The sequence below is a fragment of the Equus caballus genome, chromosome 15 (assembly GCF_041296265.1).
Source record: "Equus caballus isolate H_3958 breed thoroughbred chromosome 15, TB-T2T, whole genome shotgun sequence".
In the NCBI taxonomy this organism is placed as follows: Eukaryota; Metazoa; Chordata; class Mammalia; order Perissodactyla; family Equidae; genus Equus; species Equus caballus.
In genome coordinates this window covers 105,884,544-105,904,892 of record NC_091698.1, presented here as the reverse complement: position 1 = coordinate 105,904,892, position 20,349 = coordinate 105,884,544, and the positions used below count along the sequence as shown (strand labels likewise).

The 20,349-nt window shown below is 55.1% G+C and overlaps 1 protein-coding gene across 6 annotated transcripts in view; it reads right to left on the bottom strand.

Moving 5' to 3' along the window:
* Positions 1-772: 772 nt before the first annotated feature.
* The window catches only part of PXDN (peroxidasin), an 87,719-nt gene continuing 68,142 nt past the window's right edge, over positions 773-20,349 (bottom strand). For all 6 annotated transcript variants that reach the window (XM_070236802.1, XM_023619630.2, XM_023619631.2 and 3 more), the window contains 7 exons: positions 16,189-17,692; positions 12,554-12,688; positions 11,717-11,925; positions 7,010-7,130; positions 6,704-6,836; positions 3,889-4,002; positions 773-3,063 (listed from right to left, as the gene is read on the bottom strand). In XM_070236802.1, the coding sequence (XP_070092903.1) occupies positions 2,944-3,063; positions 3,889-4,002; positions 6,704-6,836; positions 7,010-7,130; positions 11,717-11,925; positions 12,554-12,688; positions 16,189-17,692 (2,336 nt within the window). In that variant the 3' untranslated portion in view covers positions 773-2,943. The remainder of the gene's footprint in view (positions 3,064-3,888; positions 4,003-6,703; positions 6,837-7,009; positions 7,131-11,716; positions 11,926-12,553; positions 12,689-16,188; positions 17,693-20,349) is intronic.

Here is a 20,349-nt window from a genome sequence, read left to right as displayed (position 1 = left end):
ATCCGTCCGGGACGGGAGAGCTCACCATGAAAAGCACCAGGGGGTCTGGGCTCATTGCCCCTATAAGCAGGGAGGTTCACTTGTCTCACGACAAATTTCGAAACGATTTGGCAATTTAAAAAATTAAGTATTTAACTTTGCCTAATATTTCCATTTTCTTTTTCTGACAACCGTATGAACAGTAATGATTTCCCCCCCACCCTCTGAAGAAACCCTGAAATCCTTTCCAGTTCCCTTCGAAACCGCATCCTCTCTCCTACCTGGACCCAGAGCACAGGGACTGAAAAGCTGTCACACGTGCCACACAGTTCTGGCCACATAGCCACACGCAGCAGTGTTATGGAGGAAAAGCTTGCTTCCTGTGCCTCTGTTTGGGACAACAGTCCACCCATCATTTATACCTCGGTGTGGTCGGCCGGCACTACATGATTTCTGGCCGACAAATCACTGTCTCTGTCCACACCACAAACGTCACGAGGCTGGGGCAGTGGACGAGGTTTTCCCAAGAGGTCAGCCCCCAGCTGCTCAGATTTACAATAACTAAGCCAGCCCCGTCAGCCCCACGGAAGGTCCTTGCCACCCCAGAGAACTGAGTCCATTTTAACTAACTCTCTCCTTTCCCCCTTTGTCACGTTTTTTGTATAAAACAGCCCATGGCCAGGGCAGCCCTTGGGCTCTCTGCAGTGCCTGCCTCCTGGCGCGTCGTGCTCTGACCTCACGTGTGGAGAGGGCACGGCCTTGAAGACGGCGGAGGGAAAAGACGACGCCAGTCTCCACGTGAAAGCGTGGCCGTTTATTTGGCTGAAGGCATCGCTACACAGTGCAGATGCCTCTTTGGTGATGCGCTGATTACAATGAACATAAGAAAGGCATTTGGTGTCGGAACAGTCAGAAAGGAAACGAGTATGTACACTTGGCCTCAGCCACAGCAGCCCCCCGTGCGGCTGCCGGCAGGGTCCGGAGGCGCGGCCCACGGCTTCCATTTCAGGTCTGGGCTGGAACGGTGCTTCGGCAGACATTTCCACTGCAATTACAGAATCCTCCTGTGCACCACAGGCTGCCTCCCCTTCGGTGTGGAGACCGCGTCCCCCGACCCTCGCCCGGGCCACACGTTCCCCCAGGCGCACGCACCTCTGCGACAAGCCACACTAAGCCGCCAGCGCACCTATGCCACCCAAACACTCGCGGACGGGGACCTGCCATCCTCTCACACCTGAGCAACTTACACCACCATCAAAATTTTGGACAAAGTTACCCATTGCCTAGTTTACAGAAATCAGTTCCAAGATTCGACTACTAGATTTGACTTGATATTTCCAACAAAGTCCCGCGCCCTGGGAGACACTCCCAGGCCTATTCGTCATTTAGTGATGAGAGGCTAAGAAGTCAAGCTGACCGTGATTAACGCCACTGGAAATACCCCTGCAGCTGGAACGTTAGCTCCGTCCTACAGACGGGGGCCTGGGACATAGAGCCAGGGGTCTCCTGCTGCAGGAGGGTGCCTGAGCCGGACTGAACCAGGCTTGAGAGCACCCACTGTGCGCCGGGCACGGCCAGGAGACTTGCCTCCCACTCACTGCCAGGGACGGTCTCAACACAGCGCCACCAACCGTGGCCTCGCCACACCTCACACGGGAACCCCGTGTCCCTGGGGGTCTCCCCATGGGAGAGGCAGGGCGGGTCCCTCATCTGTGCCCCCATGGCGCCTGGCTGCAGCGGGCACTCCAGCAAAGGTCTGCAGAGCAGCGCACCTGTGTTCAGGGACACATTCCTCGGAACATACATCACTTCGTATTTAGAACAAAACAGGAGGTTTTGGTCAATTAAGAGAGACAGACCATGAGGTATGGCAGTTGCTTTTCACTGAATTGTAAGAGAACTTTTGCATAGTGGAAATTATCATTCTTCAGGATCTAACAGCTAAAACATGGGCAAAATTTCATAAAACATCATGCATTTAAAAATACAAATGAGGTATAGGGATTGTCCTTTTTCCGTTAACGCACTCACACAACCCGAACCTAGAAAGTTCCCAACATTCGAATGCCCCGTCAGAAGCAGGATCTGGAGCTGGTAATTCTTCTGTGCCCTCTGGCCGGACAGAGTCCTGTGGACACGAACCGAGCGAGAGCCGGCATGGACCGACTTCAGCAACGCAGGTGTGGTTGGTGGTACCGTCCCGTGGGGGATGGAGGACCTGCATGTTTGGTCCATGACGAGGCGTCTGTACACAGGTCATAACTGAAAACAAACCTGATCCTAGATGTGGCCTAATGACCTCACAGGCGCATGCGGGCGGAGCTGAGCATCGCAGTCGTGGGGTGCACGTGCTGTGAGCAGCGGGAACATCTGTTTCTGTGGTTGCATGATGGGCTGTGGACCGTCACAGAGGACCGGGGGTGTCGCCACTCATCAGGCTGGGACGATGGGGCCCGTGCTTCCTGCCGAGGCCGTCACCCCGGTCCCTCTCGTAAGAGACTCTGCTCTGTCTGCCAAACTCTGATTTCCTTTGTAAACACGGTGGGCCTCCTCCAGCGGCTCTGTTCCACACCCCCACCCTCGGTGACACGCCCGCCGGCTCCAGGTGTCAGAACCAAGCGGGACTGACTTTTACTTGAGAAGAAATGGTGATGTTAGGGGAAATCAATTTAGGAGCCTAAATGATTTAACTGTGCAATTTAATAGTAGCACCAATTTTTCATTAAAAAATTAAATAAAAACCTGAGAAATCTAACGTGAAGTTAGGACACGTTTCTGCCCCCGCAGCGCATCTGCGCCGTGGTCTCCTCACGAAGGCTCGGGTCCCAGCACCCGCGCTGCTTCTGACACAGCCCGGCAGCCGTGGAACGCCCGAGTCCTCGTGGTCCCTTCAGTCTGTCTTCCCCGCACCGGCCCTCGGTCTCCAGAGGACCAGCAGAGAAGCCCCACGGAGGCTGGAAGACCCTACGGCTTATTTCCCGCAGTGTCTCTTAGGCAGACTGGACAACAGGCTCCGTCGAGTCTCACGGGCGCCGGGCACTCGGCAGGCGCGCATGCTTCCACGAAGCAGGTGACCTGCCCGTCCTGGGGGGAGAGAAGGCACAGCAGGTCAGTTCCTGGGACAGGCGGGCTCGTGCATTACTCCCACTTCCCGCTCGCTGGTGGTTTTGACCCTGCGTGCGGGTCTGACCCCTTTGGAGGACTTTGTGACAAAGGAGTGATGCTCTTGGCTGATTCACAGCTACACACACCCCTGCAGCTTCCAGAGGCCCCCCGTCCTCCACTGTCCTTTTCCCACCATCCTCCCACACCGAAGAGACCCCAGGACACAGGTTCAGCACACGCTCCTTGCCCTGCACTTAGGACCCCAGGGGTGGAATCCAGGGACGTCCACCGGAAGGAGGATGGACTAGAGAGGAGCTGGAAGGAGACACAGCTCTCCCTGCTCTGCTCTGTCGTCCCCAAACCAGCAACCACCAAGGACACTGGACCCCCTTCCCCATCCCAGAGCCAGGGGACAAAGCCCCTTCCCAATCTGCACCAAGGCACCCTGGACTGGCCCCCCATGCTCCTGTCCTGTCTCCCCGGGTCTCAGCCCTGAACTCCCCGCCCAGCCTGGGCTGCCTCCAGCCCCCACCCACTGTGGACCCCTCGGCCCCCTCCATCCACTTTCTCCAGAGACCGAATGTCCCCTGGCAGGACCACCCCTTCCTTGCCGGGGTAAACAGCCCCGTGGCTCACTAGGGGCAGCGGTACCCACGGCTCTGGGGGAAGCGCTTCGAGCTCCCTGGAGGAGAGGGAGGAGACCCCACAGGTGAGCGGGGGCCCTGCTCCGCCCGCCCGGTTGCTCAGGGCCCTGCAGGTGGGCCCGTGTGCCCCCGGGTTGCCAAGGCAGAGCCCCAGACTCACACGGCACTCGCAGGCGGTGCACGCGTCCTGCTTCCACTGCGCCCCGTCGGTGCGAGTCTGGCCGGCCGCGTCCGTGCACACCGAGGTGCTGAGCCGGGACTCAAGCTTCTTTATCTGCGGCAAAGCACACGCACACGGTCACTTCGGACCAAGAGTTTAGCACTCGAGGTACACCTGTTCCTTCGCTTGAAATCGCCCTGAGACAAGCAGAATATTTCTGAGGAACTTTTATGGAATCTCAGATTTACTTGTTGGAAAGCTGATGGCTATTTGTCCAAAAGGTCCATGACAACGCTGACCACTGCCCTATCTCAGGTCGGAAGTGCAAACACTGCAAAACGTGGTTACTAAAACAAGAGAAGAGACACCTTGGGAACAGACAACGGTGACATCCTCACAGGACCATGAGCGAGAACCACCCAGATGAGGAAACCGTCTGCACCGAGACTTTCAAAGGAGCGACGCACCGTGACGGGCAACCAGCCCCACAGCGGTCCTGCCAGCTGCCGAGCCTCTCCCCTCCCCTCGCTGGGGTGCTGGCTGGTGGCAGTGGCCAGGAGGTGGGGGGTCTGGCAGCCTCGGCCGTCTCCCTCCAAACTCCACGAGTTAAGAGGAGACTTCGCCTTGTTCAAACTTCCTGTAAGGTGGGCTTTCTGTCCACTCAGCTCAACTAACAGAGAAACGCGGTCTGCACAGGACGGAACTCATCGCACACGACCCAGATCTTCCAGTCAGCCTCCTAGCAAAGCGTCTTCATGTAGGCGAGGCGTCTGTGTTGATAAACGACGCCAGTGGCCACGAGCAGACCCCACAAACAGACCTCCTGCTCGCCCCTGTCAATTAACATGTCTTCCACTCTGTCGTGCCACAGCCCGCCAACAACAGCTCCGTCTCAAACCCACTGAGACCAGATTATCTGACTTATGCAGAATCGCCTACCCAGAGGTGTCCAACCCCTCGTCCCGTGCTGCTGTACGACTCTCTGGCACTGACAGCCCGGCGTCTAAGATTCATGAGGCGACCGGCATTTACTTTGGGAAGTCTCAGGTGCGGCTCCAAATGAAAGCCATCTCTTCTGCATGAACCACTTGATAGCCTACCTGATACTGGGGTTTCCAGACCTCAGACCTGCTCTGAAACATCAAGGAAAGGAGGGTCCCTAAGGCCCCAGGAGTGGACGCCGGAGCCACAGGTCAGGTGGGCACCCTCTGTGGGGCCACTGAGGATGGAGGCACCCTCGGCCCCTGCTGATCGACCCAGTATCAGCATAAAGCCAGAAGCAGCAACAACAAAACCCTGACCCAGAGTTTGCCTTGGAGACAATTAGAATAAACGAGACACATCTGTGTGAACCAGGCGAGGCGACACACGGATTAAGAGAGAAACGCCCGTGAAGTTCCCACACATCCCTCTGAGCTGCAAGCGGTTGTAAAAGTAACGGTGGACATTCCACCTGCATTTCTCAGAACCTAGAGCCACTGCCGAGGCCAGCGGCCAGTGCCCCCAGATCCGGGGTGCGTGGGAGTGAAGGGTGCAGAGCACTGCTCGTGATTCCACCTGAGGGTGGAGGGGAAGTCATGAGGCCACAGAGGGGCTCACAGATATTGGTGGACATAGAGTTGGGGTCACAGACACTGCCAGTGTGGGGTGAGTGGCCCCCTGCGCCCCCATCCTGCCTCCTGCCTTTGCTCACACTGACCCATCTGCAGACTGACCCCCGACCCTCCACTCACCTGTGGACACTCAGCGGTCATTGGTCCAGCCGGCTGGCCCTGACTGACCGGCCTCAGGACTCGCAGCACCCACCTGCCCCAGGCTGGGCCCCAGGACACCCTGTGCCGGCCACGGCCCGCTAATTTCTGCCTGGGTTTGTCCCTCCCGCTCCAGGTGACGGGGGCTCCTTTCCCAGAGCCTGGACTGAACGGTGCCCCCTCCATCTGCTGAGTGACTGCATCCTCTCCACTGTCCACAACTGCAGGCCATCACGTGAAGTCACGCCTGACCCCAGAGGCAGGAGAAGGGCCCTCAGGTCAGGCCCGAGGGTAGATGCAGGTGGAGCTGAGACATCTCTGCCTCCGTGTGGCTGCAACAGAAGGTACCTGAGACTTCCAAGCCTGAGGATTGAGGATCCCATACATAGGGGTGGGGCTGGACCACAAGACCACCCCGATCACAGGCTCATCTCGAGAAACTTCCACAGCAGCATCCTTCCACTAACACTGCTGACTGACCTACGGTCTCAAACTGCACTCCCTTACACAGTCACACCGAGAACCCAACACAGCGGGGAAAGGTGGACATCGGTTCCTGGGCGGGGGAGGGGAGAGCACTCAGGGCCCCCAGCCCTGCAGCCCCAGCGAAGAGCCCACACCAGGAGCTGCCATGCCTGCAGGTCAGCCTCCAGCATCCACCCTCGCACACCCAGTGGGGCTGGCCTCAGAACGCCGCCCGCCCCTCCCTGGGCACAACGATCTGTCATCCCCGGAAAGAGTGCCTTCGGAACAGGACTTGAGGTTTGAATTCTCCTCCATGACCTTGGCAGCTGCTCCAGGCCCACACCCCTCTACAGCCACCGCTGGCAGCCCATGGACAAGGGTCCCCAGTCGATAGGACACTAGAGGGCAGCTCAGTGTGGCCCAGCCTGAGACAAGCCAAGAAAAGAACAAAGCAGAAGAAGTGACATCCCCTGAGAATCCAGGAGCCCGGGGGCGTCAGGGGTTTCGCTCCTTCCCATTGTGGGAGAAACGAACACTGTGTTACACCTGGAGAAAGGCCGGGCTGCTGACAGGGGCGCTGGGCTCGTAGCTGCCCTCACCTGTGCCCTGAGGTCTGTGATGGTCCTCTGCATTTCCAGAACAAAGTCCTTGAACTCGTTCGTCCCTGGAGCTTGCGGGTGCTCGTAGGAGGCGGACGTGGTGTTGCTGGGACGCTGGCTGCGTTTCCCAACACTGCACAAGGGGAGAGAGGAGCAGAAACAAAGACGACCTCAGCACATCACAGCTGGCGTCACTCATGCAAGGTCAAGGTGCAGCTGCGGAGAGCGTGTCCTGTGCGGGGGATGGCGCCATGGGGCGGCCAGACGCGGGGGACACGGCCCAGCCACGGAGACGGATGGCCGTACCTCAGGGTCTTCCCGGGTTGGGCCTTCTTGGCGGGCTCGTCCTCCTCGTAGCTGAATTCGAGAGACCGCCTGCCTCGGAAGTGGTAGGAGAAGGCGTTAAACTGTCCCCTGGTCCTGCAGTCTGAAACGAAAGCGTAAAGGGCGCGTCAGCTGCTGGGCGCTCTAATAACAGGAGGAATTAAGTACAGCTCGGCAGGTATCACAGTCTTTCTGGCACATCTATGACAAGTCACAATACTCCACGGCAGACAGTGGGACAATAGCTGCAGCGCCACCCGCACGTGCCAGCCCATCGTGGGCTTCACCCTCCTGTTCCCAGGAGCCAAGACTTGGCCCCCCTGTGCCTGGAGCCCCCTGACCTTGCCTGGCCTCTGAGGACGGACATCCTCCTCCGGGGACACACTGGACCCCCGTCCTCTCAGCCAGCACAGGTTTCCCGCCACTACAGGGAGGCCCAGCGCCGGCCCGGCCCTGCACATTCATACCCGGGGTGTCACCTTCCTCCCAACCAGGTCACTCTGCGCTCCAGAGCCCCTGATGACACACCTGAGCTCCCACACCCCGGCCGGCTCCTGCTCCTCCTGAGCGCCGGGGCAGAGCAAGGCACCCCTGGGCTGCGGCACACCGCCCCATGGGGCAAAGGATGTCCTGTCTCATCCACTCAGCACAGAGCCCAGGACGGGCCTGGCCAGGGATGCAGCAGAGGCCACACAGGGCCCTTTTCAAATTCTGAGTCTTCGGACACACTGGGGTGGAAACTCCACAAGAGAGAAACACGCGAAGAATAACCTGCAGCCGACAGCTGTGCTCTCTCCTCCCCGTGAGGGGCTGGGGCCACCTTCTGGTCCAGCTTTTCAGTGACTACTGTCTTCCAGACAGAGACCTACAGCCCACCTCTGCCCATGTGACAAGGCCCCCGGACAGCTCCTCCACGTGTCCTGTGATTGACCTCAGCAGCTAATCATTTAGCTTCCGATTCACACCTGGACGCATCTCGTGATGCTCTACTCACGGTTGCACACCTGTGGTGTGAACGCGGGCCCAGGGTGCACCTCGGGGTGATTCTGCGCAAGCAGAGGACACGCGGCCACTTGTGGGTAAAATCCCCTCGGGGCGGGGCCCAGTTACGCTCAGGCCACAGCACTGGTGCTGGCATGCGACACCTTGCAGCCCAGGTGCCTTTCAGGGTTGTAGAAAGAGCCCACTTTGAGAGAGGAAAAATGTCCCACTTTCCAACTCGGGGGACACTTTCGTCTTCACAGCCACTCCCCCCTTTTTGGACAAACATGGACATCACATTCTAGCCACACGGTCCTGGCCAATGTCACCAAGAACGGGACAAGTGGCACCCCTGCCTTCTGAGGATGCTGTGAGAAGAACACAGCCCTGCTCATGGAGCCCAGAGCCCTAGGGCAGGACCTGGACCTGATCTGAGAGAATCGGAAAATCCGCACTGAGGGGGATTCCACAAAAGGGATCGAAATAAAGGCAGATGGAGAGTAATCCACGACCCTGGGCAGTCCCAATTAGGACATAAGATAACACACAAGGACATTCTTGGGACCAATGACAAAATCTGAATGGGGCCTATAAATTAGATAAGAATATATTATCCACACTAAATTACCCAATTTGGATCATGCATACACTTAACTAGATTATCTGCGAGTAAGTGGCATGATGTCTGCAACTTCCTTGACTAATTTAGAAAAAAAATGTATTTTATGCATACACATACGCATATACATACACACACATATACGTGCATACATAGACACACATACAAATATGCATATATATGCACATGTATATGAAAAAGAGAATCTGGATGTTAACTAGACTTATTGTGATCATTTTGCAATACATACAAATATGGAATCATAATGTTGTATGTCCGAAGCTAATGTACTATGTGTCAATTACACCTCAATTAAAAAATAAATATATAAGCAAATTTTAAAGAGAGAGAATGGTGAGTAATATATGCCAGAATGTTAACAACTGATGGATCTGAGTGAAGTACAGGAGTTCTTTTGTACTATTTCAACAATTTCTGCAATAATTTCAGAAGTGTGCGTGTGTGTGTGTCTTCTCTGTTACTCATCAGTCCCTCCAAGGAAGATGAAATTCCTAACTCTGATCAAAAGAAAAGCAGCTGCACCCCAGGAGCTGCTCCCCAGTCTTTCCTGTGCACAGATGCACAATGTGGTTAAGGGAAGACGATGTGGTCGGGAGGCACAGCTCGTGGAAGCCACTCTACGTGAGTCTCCTACAAAAGCTGAACTGAAAAGTGAATAGCAGGGGCCGGCCTGGTGGCACAGCAGTTAAGTGCACACGTTCCGCTTCGGCAGCCAGGGGTTCGCTGGTTTGATCCCGGGTGCGGACCTGGCACCGCTTGACAAGCCATGCTGTGGTAGGCGTCCCACATATAAAGTAGAGGAAGATGGGCATGATGTTAGCTCAGGGCCAGTCTTCCCCAGCAAAAAGAGGGGAACTGCCAGCAGTTAGCTCAGGGCTAATCTTCATCAAAAAAAAAAAAAAAATGAATAGCAATCAACATTTGGACCCGTCAAACCTTAATTCTTTCGTTTTTCTGTTAGTTTTTAGATATGGCTCTTGGGCTAAAATGAAAACCGATAAAGCTTATAAAGCATTCTTTAAGTTTTGTCAGTTTAGGGCTGTGCCTGCTATTTCAAGAGGAAAAATATCCAGAAGAAAGCATGTCAGAAATTGCTTCAAGCAGCCAAATTTCTCCAAGGTCCAACAACAGGCTCGTGACGGGACACGGAGGACAGAGCTGGCTTCAGGAGTCGGTCTCTCTGAGGACCCTGGATTTTCTGAGCAAAAGAACAGGAAACCTGGCCCTGCTCCTTCCCCGGCAGCTACAGGAAACCTGGTAAAGTTGTCAGAAAAGGAGTTTATTTACCTGAGAAGAATAACTGGCTTTTCCCAATGCTTTTCAAGGAGAACAATTTTCTGCAGAATCAAATTCTCTGCCATACTTGTGGAAAAGCATTTTGAGCTATATAAACCAGTCAAAATATATATTTAAAAAGCTAAAGCAAAATGACACGTTTCCAATAGATGTAAGAATGAGGATGCAAGTACTTTGGAAAATTGGGTATGTGGCAAACCCAGTTTTAGTTTTTATGTGCATTCTCACAATATTACAAATCTCACTTTGTTATACATATATATTTAACATATTATATATATTATAGGTATAGTGTATATATCTTATATATATATACACACAAAGAGAGAAGGAAAGGAGGGAGAACACAGACAGATGGAGGCAGACACAAAATGAGACCCCCCCCCGCCACAAACACAGAACAACTGTTAAAAACGGCTCTAATATATCAACCTAGATTTCAATATATACTAATGAAAATAACAGCTAACTAAAAGTAATTGCTAACAAGAACAAGAGCCTGACCAGAACTGTTTCTTCAGGAAGAAAAGGTGGAAGAGAAGACAACTCTAGTTTCCACACTTCTCGGGTCCACCTGCAGGCAAGGTGCGCAGCCGAGTGCCGGGCCAGGGACGTGGGGCCAGGGCTCCGTGGGGCCGTGCGGCTCCTCTGTGCCCGTGGACCCATCTTCCTCGCCACAGAGGAACGCGGTTACACAGGATGGGTCCTAAACGTTCCTCCAGCTTTAATATTCCATGGTCGGTCTCTGATCACAGTGTGAATAAAGCCAAAATTACACTGCAGCCAGAAAGGGGAAATTGAGGTTAACCACGAGCAGGATTCTGGAATGCAGAGAAGGCAGCGCAGAGCGAGGACAGCACCCGTGAGCAGCACCGACTGGGGCACACCCGCGTCACCCCTGTGCCCTCACCCTCGCTGATGGGACGGCCAGCCCCCTCCCCACTTTCACGGGGCTTCCAAACTCCTGACGAGGAGGCCACCTCACACCTGCAGGCATTTCTTACTTCATCAGAGGATAATTTATAAAGCTTTCTCAGTCATGTCAGTTACTGTGAACTTTGAGAACACAGCTATATTTTTAAAAACTGAATTTGATTGGGCCGGCCCGGTGGCACAATGGTTAAGTGCGCACGTTCCGATTCAGCGGCCTGGGGTTCGCTGGTTCAGATCCCGGGTGCAGACATGGCACTGCTTGGAAAGCCATGCTGTGGTAGGTCCCACATATAAAGTAGAGGAAGAATGGGCAGGGATGTTAGCTCAGGGCCAGTCTTCCTCAGCAAAAAGAGGGGAACTGGCAGCAGATGTTAGCTCAGGGCTAATCTTCCTCAAAAAAAAAAATAAAAAAAACACCGAATTTGATGTTTGATACGCTTCCGTGATGTGTTCCTTTTTCACCTTTTGTCTGTGGGTGCAGATACAGGCTACCATCCAAGTATTCATATTTACACATATATTAAATTTTCAAGAAAAGCTAGGAGCATACCTCCTTGTTCTCCATTTCTTTTACTTAGTATTTTAATTGCCATACTAAACACTATCCCCAGGTATTACAAATTCTTTGAGATCGTGACTTGCTTTTTTTTTAGATTCCACAACGTTCCTCAGGGTGGATACACCATAATTTGAAAACTCCCCCACGGCTGTAGAATTTGCTTCTGTTTTCAGTATCACGCGGTACCTGTAAGTGCTTTAGCATGCATTAGCTTTCCCCAGAACCAGCAGTGAACAAGGAAAATAAATCACGAGAAACGGTGGGTCCCCCACATGCGCACCTTCGCAGCAGTCCTGCCACACGCGGAGGTCCACTCTGGGGATCTCGTCACAGCTGCCGTACCCGTGGGGGAACTCCGCCACTCTGAACACGTCCCTCTGCACACGCGTGATGTTGTCCGAATTGTCACACAGAATCCTGGCCAGGGACGTCTGCTTGATCTGTGTCAACTGGGCGGGGGAGAACACCCCCGGGTTTTCATACCACAACCTGCGTTCCCCAGAATGAGAACAAGATCAGAGAAAACACAGATTCGAGAGCCACAGGGAGTGGGATTAAAATATTGCTCTGCTCAGTTTCACCAACAACACACGCATCACTGGTTTCAATTAGGTATCACTTAAAAACGGACTCAAACATTTCTTGTATTTCCTACTCAGAAAACAAAAATCAAAAAAATCTGGATGAAAAATAGTGGAAAATGAGCTCCTCTGACAACCAGCACAGGCTGCTTGTTAGAAACACTGGCAGGGCCCACGGTCACCTGCTGAATTACTCAGTAAGAGGTGGGGACCGCCTTCCAACACGTTAACAGAACTCACAACACTGCCCTAGACTCCGAAGTTCAAACTCCCGTAAACCCCACGGTGGTGTAGCCGTCTGGACTGTCCATTTGCGGGAACAGAGATGTCTTGTTAGGTGAGGGATGTGATGGTGTCTCTGAGCTGGGTCATGGTGACTCTAACGCTATGGTGACAGGCTAGCCCGCAGGCAGGGAGCTGCGCCCGAGCACTGCGGGGTGAAGACAGCTCCTCGTTCCCAGCGTGGACACAGCCACCACCAACGGCTCCTCTCCTCCGAGTCCCCAGACAGACTCTTGTCCAGGGCGTCTGTTTACCTGTCCCCGTCTCTCAGGCGCTTGAACTGGGTGCTCAGCAGGCACATCAAGGTGGGCCCGAGGCGGCTGCCGGGCACCAAGTCCTCCACCATGAGCGCGGGGAACAAGTCGATGTTGAGCGGGGAGCCGTACAACCTGCAACAGACGAGAGGAAACCTTAAATTTACTCAGCAAAGCCGAATCTGGCAAAGGACACGGCAAATACGAAAAGAAGGTCCTCATCTTTTTCTCATTATTTTACATTACTCAGACTGTCTCTCAGCGAAGAAAATTCATCTCTATTTCTTTAAAGCATCTATCTATTGTGTTTTAAAGAATTTTTTCTACTTTCTTTTTATATTTACATGTATAAATACACACACACACACTTGTTATAAGAAGTTTAGAGAGGGGCTGGCCCCACGGCCAAGTGGTTAAGTTCGCACGCTCTGCTCCAGCGGCCTGGGGTTTTGCTGGTTCAAATCCTGGGCACGGACATGGCACCACTCATCAGGCCATGCTGAGGCAGAATTCCACATACCACAACTAGAAGGACTCACAACTAAAAATACACAACTATGTACCAGGGGGCTTTGGGGAGAAAAAGGAAAAATAAAATCTTAAAAAAAAAAACAAATTTAGAGAATCCAAGAAAACTAAAACTGCACCGTTTCTCACTATTCAGAGATAATCACACAACAGCATAATGTATACTTTTCCCATCTTTTTTTTTTTTTTTTAAAGATTTTTATTTTTTCCTTTTTCTCCCCAAAGCCCCCCAGTACATAGTTGTATATTCTTCGTTGTGGGTCCTTCTAGTTGTGGCACGTGGGACGCTGCCTCAGCGTGGTTTGATGAGCAGTGCCATGTCCACGCCCAGGATTCGAACCGACGAAACACTGGGCCGCTTGCAGCGGAGCGCGCGAACTTAACCACTCGGCCACGGGGCCAGCCCCTTTTCCCATCTTTTTTTCATAAATATGCACGAACAATAAACTACATACAGCTAAAGACATGTTTTTAAAAGAATGATATTGGGATTCTACTGGGATTGAAAATGTACTTGCTCCGAACAAAATATATACTAAGCAAAAATAGTACAAGACTAAGATATGGCAAGGTTTCAATGTTCAGGAACAAATATATTCACGAAATCCTCCTGTTTCCTTAGAAATATAAGCTTACAAGCAAAGAGCTGACAACTTCTACAGATAATTCTTATCTAATCTCTCACATTATCCCAAGAAGTCTACTAGACTACAGGATGGCTTGGTTTCCACTGCTATTCAAAGCTCAGCCGGAGGTTTCAAATGCGCCCTGTAACTGAGACAGTCTTTCGCACAAAGCCGGGATCAGTGACACTGACTGAGGGAAGAGGCTGCACGGGGCTGTCCTCGGTGACATCCTTCTTACAACTAGGAGTGCAACGCTGTTGAAACTGGCCCGTAGGCATCAGAGAAGGATAAACTGGGCTCGTTTTCTCCAAGTGCAATGACATTCATGCTGAACTTCAGCTTGGACAGAAACACAGTCAGAAAGAACCTCGCAGGTCGGGGTGGTTCCCCGACAGAGCCAGGCGGGGGCGCGTCTCTCAGAGCACCCTTGGGCTTTTCCTAAAAGAAACGCCGGTCCAGGGTGGGTCCTCCTCTCTTTCTGTCCCTACCCCTCTCCGAGTGATGCACCAGCACAGGCTCGATGACACACTGCTCAGGCACTCGGGGATGGAGACACAAGATTGAAACAACACACTTCTTCCCAGGAGGGGACAGGAAGGGGACAGGACTCATGCGCCTGCTTGCTCAGAGCACACAGCCAGCATGCAGGCCCCCAGCCCGGGTCAGACGCTATTCCCTTCCCCTGACTATGCTTCTTGAAACAAAAAGATTTCGTTGGGTGCCAATAAAATAGATGCCACCACGCGCTTCCTTGAGTCTGTGAAAAAGCCTCTCCCGCCCTTGGGGCTGGCACGGGCCTGGTGAGTCCCCTGTCCCTGTGTCTCATTTCCTCACGTGGTCAGTAACGGCTGACATAGGAGAGTCAGGGAGGCAGCTGGTGGATGGGTTCATAGCGCTGGATTCCTCTTCCAGGGTCTCCAGCACACCGGGCGTGGGACCCTCAACCCGCCAGCAGCGCCAGGAGGGAGCGCCGGCCCCTCTGAACTGCTCTGAACTAAGTCTGGCAAAACAGAATTTCTGGGAAGTCTGGACAAGAACAAAGGAGGGTGTACAAGCACAGGCAGCTCACAGAAATCCTAATTCGGCAAAACCAAACCGCGACACAGCAGTCCTTGTGCCAGTGGAGGAACAGACATCTACGTCCACCAGTAACCACACGCTACTCCTGAAACGAACACCGGAACGCGTTACACTCAGGAGGACACGACGTTCCCTCATTCAGAACTTGCAACAAGTCACGAGCGAAAGTCAATTTTCCCTAGAAGGCAGAGGTCAGGTGCTAATTAGAGGATGTCTGAACTTCCGTGTTGGGTGAGCAACTCCTCGGTGAACTGGAGGGTCCAGGAAACATGCAAAGAGAGTCTTAAGGAGAAAGTTTTCTTCTTTTTAAATCCATTCTTTCGAGTGTGAATGAACAGATCTTAAAATACACAATGAGCTGTGGACTTTAAGTCCAAGGGCTAAGAAGGATCATTAACGAAAAACTTTTAACAAGTGATATTCCCACAAAGACTGCATCTAAGAAATTGGAAAAATGAAGGAAAAGTTAGTGAGTGGATGAGATGCGAGAAGAGATGGGAGCAGCTAGCTCTCTCCACTCTGGAGAGCTTCACGTCGGATCAGGACCCCAGCACAGAGGGTCCCAGGAAGGAGACTGGTGTTGGCTGGAAAACCCGATCCCAACCAGACCCTGATCCTAACTGGATGGAGGCCCCTAACAGGCTGACCAGGCGGTGCTGTGGTCTCTGTCTCCCTGTGGAAGGAAGGGGCTGTCCCAGTGGTCCCCAAGGGCCCTGAGCTGCTGTGCAAGTCGTCTCTCCTGGGCTGCCGGCCTGTCACGTGGCCTCCTCACATTTCCATCACCTCAGGCCAGTGAGATCTGCTCCCCTCAGGGACAGAAGCTGCTGCTCAGAAGCCTGCACAGATGCCTTAAAGTGTCAGCAGTGGTCCCGGGGTCGCGGCCACCGGCCTGGGTCTGAGCATCAGAGAGGCTGTGAGCATCTTCGGAGGGCGTCTTCGGAGCGAAGCTGTGAGCCCCAGCTTTAAGAGCTGGTGGCCCACGGCCGTTCTTCCGGCACCTGGCTCTGACACTCCTTGCTCCTAACTCGAGAGCTGGGTCTCCTCCCGCAAAGCCCCAGAAAGACCCAATCTCAGGCCTGAGGGTTTCCCGTGCAGATCCTTTCCCTTGCCTGCCAGGACTCTCATCTCAACTCAAAACTCACAGCAGACGTGGCTTGGTCACCCACGCCCCTGGCCCTGGCCCTCCCCTGACCCAGCGCAGCCACCGGAGGCATCTCCTGGCCCCACGCCGTCCCAACTCAGACTCCCATGCGACCAGCTTCTATCTGACTCGTGGCTACACAAACAAAAACTGAGACACCAAGAAATAACAACCACAGCACCCACATGCGGGCCACCTTTCTTCGCCCACCTGACGGGTACAGACGTTAAGACGTCAGGTCACGGTTGCCTCAGACTCACCGTCTCAGCTTCTCCCGGATCTCGGGGTTTTTGATCTCGTTCTTCAGGTCCTCGAAGGTGTGGGCGGAGGACAGGTTGCAGTAGACGCGGTAGTCGTGGTAGGGCGGGATGCCGTGGTCCCGGCCCCGCTGGATGTTGATGGCGGCCAGGTCCAGGGCCACCGTGTGCGCCATGGAGAAGAGCCGCTCCGTGAGCTCCGTGTTCAGCAGCTGGGAGGGCACGCGCATCTTCCCTGCCACGCCAAACAGGCCCCGAAGCAGCGGGTCGATGCCGCCCTCGTTCACGATCCGGAAGGGCGAGAAGAAGGCTTTGTGCAGGGGGATGTGTCCCTGTGCGATGGGCTGGAAGTTCTCATCCAGCCGGTACAGCACGGGGTTGACCAGCGTGTGGCCGAACCTGAAGGCGGCCGTGGCGAAGGCGTTGAAGATGCCGGCATTGACGCCCGGCTCGTAGCCCCGGTACTCACCGAGCATCTTCATGCCCACCTCGCCCAGCACCTTGGGGAGCCAGTGCTGGTAGGTGATGTGCTGGACCTGCGCCCCCACGATCTTCCTGGCCTCGTGGTAGATGGTGTCGCCGTCCCAGTGTGGGTTCAGCGAGAGCAGCTCAGCGGCCACGCGGTTGTGCTCCCGGAACCACAGCGTGTGCATGCTGGTCAGGCCCAGCTGCTCGTTGGCACGGTGATCCCCGGCCAGGAAGCAGGGGATGGGGCTCTCGTTCTCGTCCCGCATGCACTCTGTGGGCGGCCCAGTGGCAAAGGGGAGCAGCGGCTTCCCTGAGCGCTGCACGATGCCCTGGCGCAGGAGCCCCCGGTGGCTGGCCAGGTCCCGGATGGCGCGGGCCTCATGGTCCGTGCTCCCGTAGACATTGGAAGCGTCGATGTAGGAGGTGAGCTGGTTGATCTGCTCCCGGGGGTACACGGAGTTCATGAGGAGCGAGGTCATGCCGCTGCCGCACACGGGGCTGGAGCGCACGAAGAACATGCAGCGCGCCCCGCTCCGCACGCGGGGGTCGTTGGGGGGGATGGCGACCGAGAAGCAGGGGGGGTCGTTGCCACACACGCTGCTGCAGTGCTGCCCGTCGGAGAAGCGGGCCTGGCTCAGGGCCACCACCGTGGAGTCCAGGTCGTGGTCCAGAAACTGGCCCCACTGCATCAGCATGTGGGTGAACTGCTCGTCGGGCGTGATGGCCTCCGTCCCGATGAGGGACGTGGACACCAGCCGGGGCATGGGGAGCGGATGCCCGTGATACAGCCGGCCGGGGTTAATGCCTCGAGGGGTGTTGAACCCGTTCTCGTACACGGACTTGAGCAGGCGCTCAAAGGCGGTCAGCGAGGCGCCCCACATGGGGTGCTGCAGGTTGTTGCAGGTGCCGTCCTGGGTCCTGTACTTCTGGTGGAAGCACATGTCCGAGCAGTTGTTGACGCGACGGTGGGCCGTGCAGCCCGAGAGGTTGGCGATGAGGCTCAGGTACTGTGGGGACACGAGGTCGTTGTAGTGGTAACCTGGAACAAAGAGCCGGGAGACGCAGCTTACTCCCACGGACCCCGGTGCGGACCTGCTGGAGCTCGCTCCCCGTCCCAGCATCACGCAGAGGTGCTCCCTCCTCATCCTGGACTCTCACCCATCTCCCTTCACACCTGGCCAGCTCCAACTCTGCTATGGAGAATCCCCCGCTTTGCGCAGTCCCAGCCACGCTCACAGATGCAGGCCCACACATTTTGCGCTTCACCTTAAACTGTCCTGTGTGTCACGTGGTAAAACTCAGCGTGACCGCACAGCCAGCCCTCTCAGCACTGAGACTGCTCCCAGGATCTCCCTTAACCCGCGGCCACTGCGGGGGCTCCTGGTCTGTTGCGCCAACACCCCCTCAATGGCCCCTCCCTTTACTGTGCTTCTAAGCTACTCCTAAGGACAGTGTCCTCCTTGCCACTCCTCTTCCATGAGCCCAGCCAGGAACACGCCCTCCCACTGTCCCCACGCGGCTCTGAGGACCTTACCTTCTGGTCCAGGCTGCAGTCTCTGCCCACTAGCTACAGGAAACACTGTGACCTTGTCAGCCTGGCAGGACACTCCAAACAGACCTTCCTCACTGAAGCCCCCACTCTTCGCCTTCAAGACCCTGCTCCAGCCCAGCCGAGGACCCCACATCCCAGGACGGGCCGTGTCCAGGCCTCTGTGTCTTCCCAAACACTCACACACCAGGGCTGCTCCTCGCTCCATGCTCGTCCTCGACCCGGCGTTCCAGGGCCCGCCGAATAGCTCCATGCTCAGGTGCGCTCATGCAAGGGCACACACTCACCACACGCTCGCTCACACCCTCGCCCACACCAGCATCCTCCTACAGCACCGGAGCCAGTCAAGACCAACTCTGCCCACACTCAAAGGAAACAGCTCCCTTTTGTAGGGGGCAGTGTTCGCAAAACCCAAAAAGGATGCGAAAGGGACCTGGAGGTGCAGAAATGTCACAGGTTGGGGGAGAAGTGATCAGAAATAGGAGCGCCAGAGGACTGCACGAGCAAAGAGCTTTGCTGGAGACACGACACTGGGCTCCCCGAGCCATCCAGAGCTCTCAGGCTCAAACAGACCTGACAGCTTCATCTGTGTGCACTTCCCAAGGACCAGAACAGCACATTGCAATGGCTGGCTCTGTGCTCACAGCTGCTCCCGGGAGGCCTCAGAAAATTCTCAATCTTTAACATCAAAAGAGCCAGGAAGGACAACACTTCTTCCCAGGGTCGATGGCTCCCGGAACAGCCTCTGCCGGCACCTTCATGGTTCCTACAACGCTGGCACAGGCTCGGAAGTGACTCTCGGCCGAGAGGGCACATCAGGGCTCCTCTGGGCAGCTTTCCAGGCTGGGCCCCGTTGCAGAGACCAGGAGAAGCCCGAGCGCCGGCAAACAGCCCCGAGGGTGGACAGCGCCACAACTGCCTTTACTCGATTGGAACCACATGCTGTGCTTTAAGGAACCAGAACCCCCTAAAACTTCACTGAAAAAATGCTACAAAGCCAAACCTACCTACAGAGCCAGTGGGCTGACCAACGCGGGGCGAAAGCAACTCCTGGAAAACGAGGCGTTCACCAGGAGTTGTGCCAACTGCCCTGACGGTTCCAGAGCACGGTAACTCACTCCATCTGCTTTAGAGATAAAAACTACCTCAGAATAGACAACTAACCACAGGCAAGAAGGCTGGAATGTGTGTGGGAAGAAGCGCATAGCCAAGAACAAGGGATGAACCGAACGACTGTCTCACGACAGAAAAACGCCCAGAGGTCCTGTCCGTGCCTTAAGTGCTTTTCTTCCAGGGAGCAGCGACACCCGGGTCTGTGAACAGGGACACGTGGGCCTGGCAATGGCGGTCTCGTGGGTGCCCCTGTGCATGTGTCCACAGGGAGACAGCCCCACGCCCACCCCGCCTGGGCCCTCGCCCGGCCTGCCCTGTCACTAAGTGCCAGCTCCGTCCTTCCAGCCACTGGGGCAAAACCCGGAGTCATCCTGACTCTGCTCTCTCACCACCGGCGTCCAGGCCACGAGTAAACCTCACCCGTGTCTTCAAGAGTTCTAGATACACCTCTCACCAGCCCACCTCGGTCCCAGTGCTGTGGCCTCCCTCCTGGATGGTTCTGCAGACGCCTGCCTGGTCTCCAGCATCTGCTCTCACCACCTCACGGCATTGTCCCCCAATAACCCAATCCACGTAGTCACGTCCTTTCTCTGCAAGGATCCCCCGCGGCTCCCGTCTCACACAGAGCAAAAGACAAAATCTTGTCTCGTCTCCTGGGCGCCCCTGGCCGGGCACCCCGAAACCTCCCCACCTTGTCTCCTCCCCACTCCCTCCACCGGCTCTTCCTCAAATGTCCTGAACCTGGCCCGGGGCCGGTCTCCCCTCTGCTGGGGATGTGAGTGATTTCTCTCTTCCTTCTTGTCTCCCCGGGTTTCCGACAGGGGGTACTGGTAGGAAGTCAGCACGCGGTCCTCAAGGAGCTGTTGTGCCCGGTCTTGATCTCTGTAAGTGGCTGCAGGAGGTTTATGACCCTCCTGCTTGGCCGCCACAGCAACGTTGAAACATCTAAACTACGAGCCAGATGAAGAAAAGTAGCAGCAGCGAGAAACAGCACTGAGCCACCCGAGGGTCCCCTTCATGGGAAAGAAAGTGAC